The 9,020-nt window shown below is 41.0% G+C and overlaps 1 protein-coding gene across 2 annotated transcripts; it reads left to right on the forward strand.

Moving 5' to 3' along the window:
- Positions 1 to 1,673: 1,673 nt before the first annotated feature.
- LOC125271550 (cytochrome P450 3A30) lies at positions 1,674 to 8,671 on the forward strand. 2 transcript variants are annotated; one of them, XM_048195597.1, is made up of 13 exons: positions 1,674 to 1,841; positions 2,127 to 2,220; positions 2,459 to 2,511; positions 2,764 to 2,863; positions 5,478 to 5,591; positions 5,833 to 5,921; positions 6,135 to 6,283; positions 6,445 to 6,575; positions 6,656 to 6,734; positions 6,817 to 6,977; positions 7,053 to 7,279; positions 8,046 to 8,208; positions 8,287 to 8,671. In XM_048195597.1, exons 1-13 carry the CDS (start codon positions 1,771 to 1,773, stop codon positions 8,392 to 8,394), a joined length of 1,539 nt encoding a protein of 512 aa, XP_048051554.1. In that variant the 5' UTR covers positions 1,674 to 1,770; the 3' UTR covers positions 8,395 to 8,671. The 2 variants fall into 2 exon arrangements, with proteins under 2 accessions (XP_048051554.1, XP_048051553.1); XM_048195596.1 differs by having other exon boundaries at positions 1,676 to 1,841; positions 6,653 to 6,734.
- Positions 8,672 to 9,020: the final 349 nt, after the last annotated feature.

Here is a 9,020-nt window from a genome sequence, read left to right on the forward strand (position 1 = left end):
CAGCTGGTGCAGGAATGACTTGTCCTGTAACGTCTAACAGGTTTCATAGCTGTGACCTGCTTCCCAAATTCCCAGGAGAACATGCCCAGACCTGCCTCAGGAACGAATGTGTGCTCATAAACACGTAGCGTGACAACAGCGCAACATGAGACCTGTAAATCACAATCCGCATCAGTCCTCCTCTTCCTTTGTTCCCGGATTGAATGGGAAACACAGAGATTGTGTCAGTGCACCTGTTGCACAATTATGTGCAGTTTATTGTGAAAAACCAGATGTCATGATTGTAATTAATGTACACATGCTGATCTTATCGAGCTACTCCTCCTACACAGTAATCACAAGGCGATGATGTCATGTGTAAAGTACCATAACTTCAGCGACTGACCGATAGAAGCTGAAATATGATGATTTTCCAGGAAAGACGACTCATAAAATGAGAGGCAGTCACCAGTATCATTAAAACACATGCACTAATAAGTGAACTAATTAGACTTTCTCAGAATGTCTGGCAAGGTTCTCTCAAAGTTACGAACAAATGTTCTTCCGTTAACAGAACGTTTGTTCAAAGTTATCTGGACTGCGTTTCTCAACATCATGGTAAACCTAAGTTGATCATAAAGACCATTGGTGGCAATTGTTCTACGATCAACTTAAGCTTGCGATGCTTTTGGATGCTTTTTGCTTGTGGTCTTTAATAATGCTCTCAAAAAGTTAGCACAAAAACATTATTTGTTCATCGTTAATGGAACGTTTTTTTATTCATCTAACGTTTTTTAAATGTTACTAGTTTCAGAACATTCAGAGAACATTCAGGAGTAACGTTCCCATAATGTGTGAAGAATGATGAAAAGGAATATACCCTTAAAGTTCATATAACCAAGAAAAACATTTTTAAAACATTTTAAAAACTGGAGATTTTGAATGTTCAGGGAACATTCAGAAGTAACGCTTTCATAACTTAAAGGGAATGTTAATAAAACGTTCTTAGGACATATTTTTGTCACCAGAACCAGAACAGAAGCTGAAATATGATGATTTTCCAGGAAAGACGAGCCATAAAATAAGAGGCGGTCACCAGTATTATTAAAACACATGCTACCTTGAACTAATAAGACTCAACCAGCCTGAAAACACATGCACATGGCAAACATCAGGTTAAAGAGTTGAAATAAACATTTTATCCTAGTAGGACTTCCTCAGATTCACACTGACTGAACAGACTCTAGAACATCTGGATCTAGAACCAAACAGAAGAATCATCAACTTCAGCTCTGTGAATACAGAACACTGATCAGATTTTGCTCTGCTTGCTTTAGTTTCATTTAGCTATCTGAGACTAAAGAGAAAGAGTCAGTGCAGACGTGACACATCTGAGAAACATTTGCTCTTCATTCAGTCTCAGTGCTGCCCAGAGCAAAACATTATTCCAGGAGATCATGTAATTTCTCTTTTCTCTGGGATTTATTCAGCTCTGAGAAGCGAAAACAACAATCAGAACCTGTGATGTCTGAGCGAAAGAAACACAAAACAACAAGAGAGTTAAAAACACAAACTTTTGGAGCTTGGAGCAAAAAGTTGTTTGATGAATAGTCTGGCCAGAGGTGAGCCGTGACGCCGTGGGCGTGTTTGTCAGTGTGCGCAGAGGTTGAACACGCTCCGGCTCTTCGTGTTTGCGTGCTCTGCATTGGTTAATGTGTAATCCAAGAGCTGAATAAAGCTCTGCTCCTCAGCGTGTGTGTTTGTAGTCTGAGCGTCCTGGGATCAGAAACCATGAGCTACAGTCTGTTCTTCTCAGCTGAAACATGGGCTCTGCTCATGCTGTTTGTGGCGCTTCTGTTTATGTAAGTGACTCGTGACACTCTACTAAACTCAATAATTTGTTCTAGTTCTAGAATCTGAATAAAAATGAGTCAATTAGTAACTCGTTTAACTCATAAGAAGAGATGCAGGGCCATTTCATTACCAAGAAAAGTTTCTAAAACATTTAAAAAAGTAGATGTTTTCAACGTTTAAAGAACATTCAGAAATAACATTATCATAACTTAATGGGAACGTTATGAAAAACTTCACAGAACATGTTTTTGTTAGCTGGGATGGTTTTGTTCAAATGGTTTTGTCACTTCCAGATATGGATACTGGCCTCTCAGTCACTTCAAGAAGTTGGGAATACCGGGTCCCAAACCCCTTCCGTTCTTCGGAACGATGCTGAGATATAAAGAGGTGAGTTTATTAGAAAGCAAATACAGCATGAGTCTGATATTGTGTTTAACTGACCATTGGTCACATCTGGATCTTGATGATCTACTGGTTCTCAGTCAGATAAGCCATCAGACACACAGATGACAATATACACTAAAGGAACGCAAAAGATTTGAGAGCGAAGTTCCTCTCTCAGTGTTTTTGTTTTGACTCTTCTGAACGTGTCTAAATGTGAACTCCTCTGTCGCTGTGGTTTCAGGGCTTTCATAATTTCGATATGGATTGTTTCAAGAAGTATGGACGAGTCTGGGGGTGAGTGAGACTTCACTGATCAATCTCAATGAATCGTCTGAAAGAATCATTTCAGAACATCTGAAACAGAAATGACTCAGTTTAAGATGAAATGACAAACATGTTTGAAGGTTCAACATCAGTAAGATCTGTAACGAAGAGCTGAGGATGACGGTCATAATGATAATAAAAGCGAATCAATCGTACAGTTATAAAGAACTGAATGATTCTTCGGAATGTAATTTTTTTCTGAATTGTTTGCGTTTCTCACAGTATCTACGATGCGAGGCAGCCTGTTCTGTGCATCATGGATCAATCCATCATCAAAACCGTCCTGATTAAAGAATGTTACTCCCTCTTCACCAACAGAAGGGTAAAATCACCATCCTCATTCTGAAATGAAATAATACTACGGAGCCCTTAAAGGACATGGTGTTGATCAAAAAGATGGGAGGAGATGGGAGGAAAAATAATATCTCAATGCTTTTGCATTCCCTCAAAAACATATGTATTGAAAATAATATGAGGTGTAAGGAAAAAAGAAAAAAAAAAGATTTGCATGTGAACACTAACCCTAGGTTTCTCTGAGAATGCAAAAGATTTGCAAGTGAACTAAAAATTTTGCGAGCGAACACAAAGTTTTTCCGGGGAACATAAAAGTTATGCTACCAAATGTACAGTTTCTTGGGGAAATGGAAAAGATTTGTGAGTTAACGCAAAGTTTCTCTGGGAACACAAAAGTTTTGCAAGCGAACGCAAAAAGTTTCTCAGCGAACGCAAAAGATTTGGCAGCAAATGCAAAATTTCTCAGCGAACGCAAAAGATTTGCGAGCGTTGGCAAAGTTTCTCGGGGAACGCAAAAGATTTGCGAGTGTAGGCAGAATTTATCAGCGAACGCAAAAGATTTGCGAGTGTAGGCAAAGTTTCTCAGGGAACGCAAAAGATTTGCGAGTGTAGGCAAAATTTCTCAGCGAATGCAAAAGATTTGCGAGCGTTGGCAAAATTTATCAGCGAACGCAAAAGATTTGCGAGTGTAGGCAAAGTTTCTCAGGGAACGCAAAAGATTTGCGAGTGTAGGCAGAATTTATCAGCGAACGCAAAAGATTTGCGAGTGTAGGCAAAGTTTCTCAGGGAACGCAAAAGATTTGCGAGCGTTGGCAAAATTTCTCAGCGAATGCAAAAGATTTGCGAGTGTAGGCAGAATTTATCAGCGAACGCAAAAGATTTGCGAGTGTAGGCAAAGTTTCTCAGGGAACGCAAAAGATTTGCGAGTGTGGGCAGAATTTATCAGCGAACGCAAAAGATTTGCGAGTGTAGGCAAAGTTTCTCAGGGAATGCAAAAGATTTGCGAGTGTAGGCAGAATTTCTCAGCGAACGCAAAAGATTTGCGAGTGTAGGCAGAATTTCTCAGCGAACGCAAAAGATTTGCGAGTGTAGGCAGAATTTCTCAGCGAACGCAAAAGATTTGGCAGCAAATGCAAAATTTCTCAGCGAATGCAAAAGATTTGCGAGCGTTGGCAAAATTTATCAGCGAACGCAAAAGATTTGCGAGTGTAGGCAAAGTTTCTCAGGGAACGCAAAAGATTTGCGAGTGTAGGCAGAATTTATCAGCGAACGCAAAAGATTTGCGAGTGTAGGCAAAGTTTCTCAGGGAACGCAAAAGATTTGCGAGCGTTGGCAAAATTTCTCAGCGAATGCAAAAGATTTGCGAGTGTAGGCAGAATTTATCAGCGAACGCAAAAGATTTGCGAGTGTAGGCAAAGTTTCTCAGGGAACGCAAAAGATTTGCGAGTGTGGGCAGAATTTATCAGCGAACGCAAAAGATTTGCGAGTGTAGGCAAAGTTTCTCAGGGAATGCAAAAGATTTGCGAGTGTAGGCAGAATTTCTCAGCGAACGCAAAAGATTTGCGAGTGTAGGCAGAATTTCTCAGCGAACGCAAAAGATTTGCGAGTGTAGGCAGAATTTCTCAGCGAACGCAAAAGATTTGCGAGTGTAGGCAAAGTTTCTCAGGGAACGCAAAAGATTTGCGAGTGTAGGCAGAATTTCTCAGCGAACGCAAAAGATTTGCGAGTGTAGGCAAAGTTTCTCAGGGAACGCAAAAGATTTGGCAGCAAATGCAAAATTTCTCAGCGAACGCAAAAGATTTGGCAGCAAATGCAAAATTTCTCAGGGAACGCAAAAGATTTGCGAGTGTGGGCAAAATTTCTCAGCGAACGCAAAAGATTTGCGAGCGTGGGCAAAATTTCTCAGCGAACGCAAAAGATTTGCGAGCGTGGGCAAAATTTCTCAGCGAACAAAAGATTTGCGAGCGTAGGCAAAATTTCTCAGCAAACGCAAAAGATTTGCGAGAGTAGGCAAAATTTCTCAGCAAACGCAAAAGATTTGCGAGAGTAGACAAAATTTCTCAGCAAACGCAAAAGATTTGGCAGCAAATGCAAAATTTCTCAGGGAACGCAAAAGATTTGCGAGTGTAGGCAAAATTTCTCAGCGAACGCAAAAGATTTGCGAGCGTGGGCAAAATTTCTCAGTGAACGCAAAAGATTTGCGAGCGTGGGCAAAATTTCTCAGCGAACAAAAGATTTGCGAGTGTAGACAATATTTCTCAGCGATCGCAAAAGATTTGGCAGCAAATGCAAAATTTCTCAGGGAACGCAAAAGATTTGCGAGTGTAGGCAAAATTTCTCAGTGAACAAAAGATTTGCGAGCGAATGCAAAGTTTCTTAGGGGAACAAAGGATTTGTTAAAGAATGCAAAGTTTCTATGTAAACAAAAGATTTGAGAGTGAATGCAAAGTTTCTCAGCGGAAAACAATACTTTTACAACAGAACACAAAGTTTCTTGCGGAACACAAAAGTGAGCGAATATTCAATAGTTTTAAATATAATTTTTCCTCCCATCTTTTATCTCTGTAAAATATGTGTCAGAGTCTGTGCTTGTGTTGTCATTCTATCTTCACTCTGTCCACTTTTGTCCTCTGATCTGGCAGAACTTTCGTCTGAACGGGCCGCTATACGACGCCGTGTCCATCGTTGAAGACGACGACTGGAGGAGAATCCGCAGTGTCCTCTCGCCCTCCTTCACCAGCGGGAGGTTAAAGGAGGTCCGTGAGTCTATCTGGATCATTCTCACGCTAACAAGTGTTACAGCAGTAGTTATTACAACACTTATCTGAAGCGTTATATAAAGGCTGTACAAACAAACAAACACAGTTTGAGATGAATGACTGAACTGAACTGCAGGATCATTCATGCTGAGGAGGATGTGTGTGTTTGATTCTCTTCATAATAAATATCAAACATTACCTGTGAGTGATGAAGATCTACTGCTGTTTCTCACTCTAGATGTTTGGCATCATGAAGACACACTCTAAAATTCTAGTTCAGAATCTGGGGAAGTCAGCAACACGAGGAGAAAGCGTGGATATTAAAGAGTGAGACATATTACATAATATCACAAACAGCTTCTTGTTATCTGAAGAGATAAGAACGGAGCTGCAATAATATCACTATAATTACCAGAGCAAAGGTGCTCAAATTCCTCAACAATCACCTTTAATAACCTCCTGGACAGAGAAAACATTCATTAAATATAGATTATATAGGCTGTATGTTTATCAGATAATACCTTACCTGCATGTGTTCAGGTTCTTCGGCGCGTACAGTATGGATGTGGTGACCAGCACGGCGTTCAGCGTGGACATCGACTCTCTCAACAACCCCAAAGATCCATTTGTGACCAACATTAAGAAAATGCTGAAGTTTGACTTCCTGAACCCTGTGTTCCTGATCAGTGGTAAGGACTCAACTACTTCAGAAGTTAACGTAGAAAAACAAAGTCTCTACAGAACTACAGATAACTTTGAATGAACATTCCATTAATCTTACCAGAAGAACGATTGTTCATAACTTTGAGAAAACCTTCCCTGTTAAGACCTTTTACAATTTCTTCTGTAGCTTTATTTCCTTTCATCGTCCCCGTCATGGAAAAAATGGATTTTGCCTTTTTCCCGACATCTGTGACCGATTTCTTCTACGCTGCGTTACAGAAGATCAAGTCTGAAAGAGTGGCCAAGGACCACAAGAAGGTACAACAAACACTAAACATGAACATCTATGTAGTCATGATGTCTTTGAGAATAGCCATTGTTCTCAATTCCTGCAGAAGAGAGTTGACTTCCTGCAGCTGATGGTCGATTCTCAGACGGCAGGGACAACTCAGGAGGGCATGGATCACACAGAGAAAGGTGAAGCATCTCAGATGTTTAACCATAAAAAGAGCTTTCTACCATGTTTGAAGACACATACCTTAAACCGTGTCCTGTGCAGGTCTGAGCGACCACGAGATCTTATCGCAGGCCATGATCTTCATCTTTGCCGGTTACGAGACCAGCAGCAGCACTCTGATGTTCTTCTTCTACAATCTCGCAACCAACCCAGAGACCATGAAGAAACTGCAGGAGGAGATCGACGAGACCTTTCCTGATAAGGTAGAACTCCATTGAAATACTCGTTGGGATCAGTGTGAGGAGTTGGAGACTTTAACCAGTGATTGTGTGTTGAAGGCCCCGGTGGACTACGAAGCCGTCATGAACATGGACTATCTGGATGCCGCACTGAGCGAGTCCCTCCGGCTGTACCCCGTCGCAGCTCGACTCGAGCGGGTCTGCAAGAAAACGGTGGAAATCAACGGCCTCATCATCCCTAAAGACATGGTCGTCATGATCCCAACCTTCGCCCTCCACAGAGACCCGGATTACTGGAGCGAACCCGAGAGCTTCAAACCGGAGAGGTCAGGACGGGTTTCTCCTGTTTCACTCATCATGAGCTACAGTTAAAGGATTAGTCCACTTTCAAATTTAAAATTCCTGATAATTTACTCACCCCCATGTCATCCAAGATGTTCATGTCTTTCTTTCTTCAGTGGAAAACAAATTAAGGTTTTTGATGAAAACATTCCAGGATTATTCTCCTTATAGAGGACTTCACTGGCCTCCAGATGGTTGAAGGTCAAAATTACAGTTTCAGTGCAGCTTCAAAGAGCTTTAAACGATACCAGACGAGGAATAAGAGTCTTATCTAGAGAAACCATCGGCCATTTTCGAAAAAAATACAACTGTATATGCTTTATAAACACAAAATATCTCCTTCCAAAACCGCATTTCTTCAAGAAGCTTATGCTGTATGTCCTACGCCTTCCCTATTCTACTTACGGAACGAAAGCAGCACCAGTTCAATTTTTTCCGCAAGTAGAATAGGGAAGGTGTAGGACATACAGCGTAAGCTTTTTGAAGAATACAACCGTATGTAACCTAGCTGGTTGGCTTGGTTTGTGGATAGAAAATATCTGTAAAATCCCTATGGAAAAAATATGTCCGGAACCAAGGCTGCTGAAAAAGCGGCACTGTTGCACTAGGAACACAGCATAGCTAACTACATTCAAGCTTTCACTTCTGACACAAAAACAATGAAGAGTTTTAAACCTGTGTGTTTGTTCTTTAGTAACTGTCTGTATTAATACTTCAAGCCAACATGACCTTTTCCTGCCTTATGAACAGGTTCACTAAAGGAAACAAGGAGTCGATTGACCCCTACATGTACATGCCCTTCGGCCTCGGCCCCAGGAACTGCATCGGGATGCGATTTGCTCAGGTGACCATGAAGCTGGCCATCGTGGAGATCCTGCAGAGGTTCGACATCTCCGTGTGCGAGGAGACACAGGTGAGCAGACTCTGGTAGCAGGAGGACGCATGTTCATTCGTTGGTTCGCTCATACTGACTTTCTCTTGCTCTTCACAGGTTCCTCTGGAGCTCGGCCTCAATGGTTTTCTGGCTCCCAAAGACCCCATCAAGCTCAAACTCAAGCCTCGGACAGCGCCAGACGTTTGTAACAACAACAAATCGTAACGCAGCTCATCCGCTGCACGCTTCTCTTTCAGTCCGAGGAGAAGGTTTGATCGGTCTTTTAAAATAAAAGAGTAGTCTCTAGTCTTCAGTGAAGAGGAAGATTGGACTCTGAGCTTTCAAACTCGGATTTATAGCAACTTTACTTTAGTAGAGAGCGGGAACGCTGATGCCATGAGATTCATGTACTTTGTGATGATTGAGAGAACAGGAGAAATGAGATTAACCTGTTAAGAAATTATATTGAAATGAGAATAAAGTTTATCAAAGATATTCTGCAGAAATGTGTGTGTGTGTGTCATGTCCATCAAACACACTTCATTATATAACACAACCTTACATTATGGCTTAAAAGGATAGCTCGACTAAAAGTAAAGTCAATATTTACTCACCTTGCTGCTGTTCCAATGTCGTATGACCTTACTTTTTTGCAGACCATAAAAAAGAGAATTAAAGGGATCATGACAAATCAAATTTGCCTTGATCTTAAAACACCCTCCTCATTATAAACAAAGCATTTATTTAATCAAGCTCCAAAAATGGCTTGTTTTGATTTTGCAGGATCTGTGATGTTGAAATAATGCATTTGATTTGTGGTTTGTTTTTCACGCATGTTCTCAACTACTGGA

Source organism: Megalobrama amblycephala, linkage group LG7 (assembly GCF_018812025.1).
Source record: "Megalobrama amblycephala isolate DHTTF-2021 linkage group LG7, ASM1881202v1, whole genome shotgun sequence".
NCBI classification, from domain to species: domain Eukaryota; kingdom Metazoa; phylum Chordata; class Actinopteri; order Cypriniformes; family Xenocyprididae; genus Megalobrama; species Megalobrama amblycephala.

Coding starts and splice junctions, on each gene's coding strand:
- LOC125271550 (XM_048195596.1), top strand. CDS start 1,771: ATGAGCTACAGTCTGTTCTTCTCAGCTGAAACATGGGCTCTGCTCATG. Junction 2,864..5,477: donor CCCTCTTCACCAACAGAAGG/GTAAAATCACCA, acceptor CTGATCTGGCAG/AACTTTCGTCTGAACGGGCC. Junction 5,922..6,134: donor GAAAGCGTGGATATTAAAGA/GTGAGACATATT, acceptor GCATGTGTTCAG/GTTCTTCGGCGCGTACAGTA.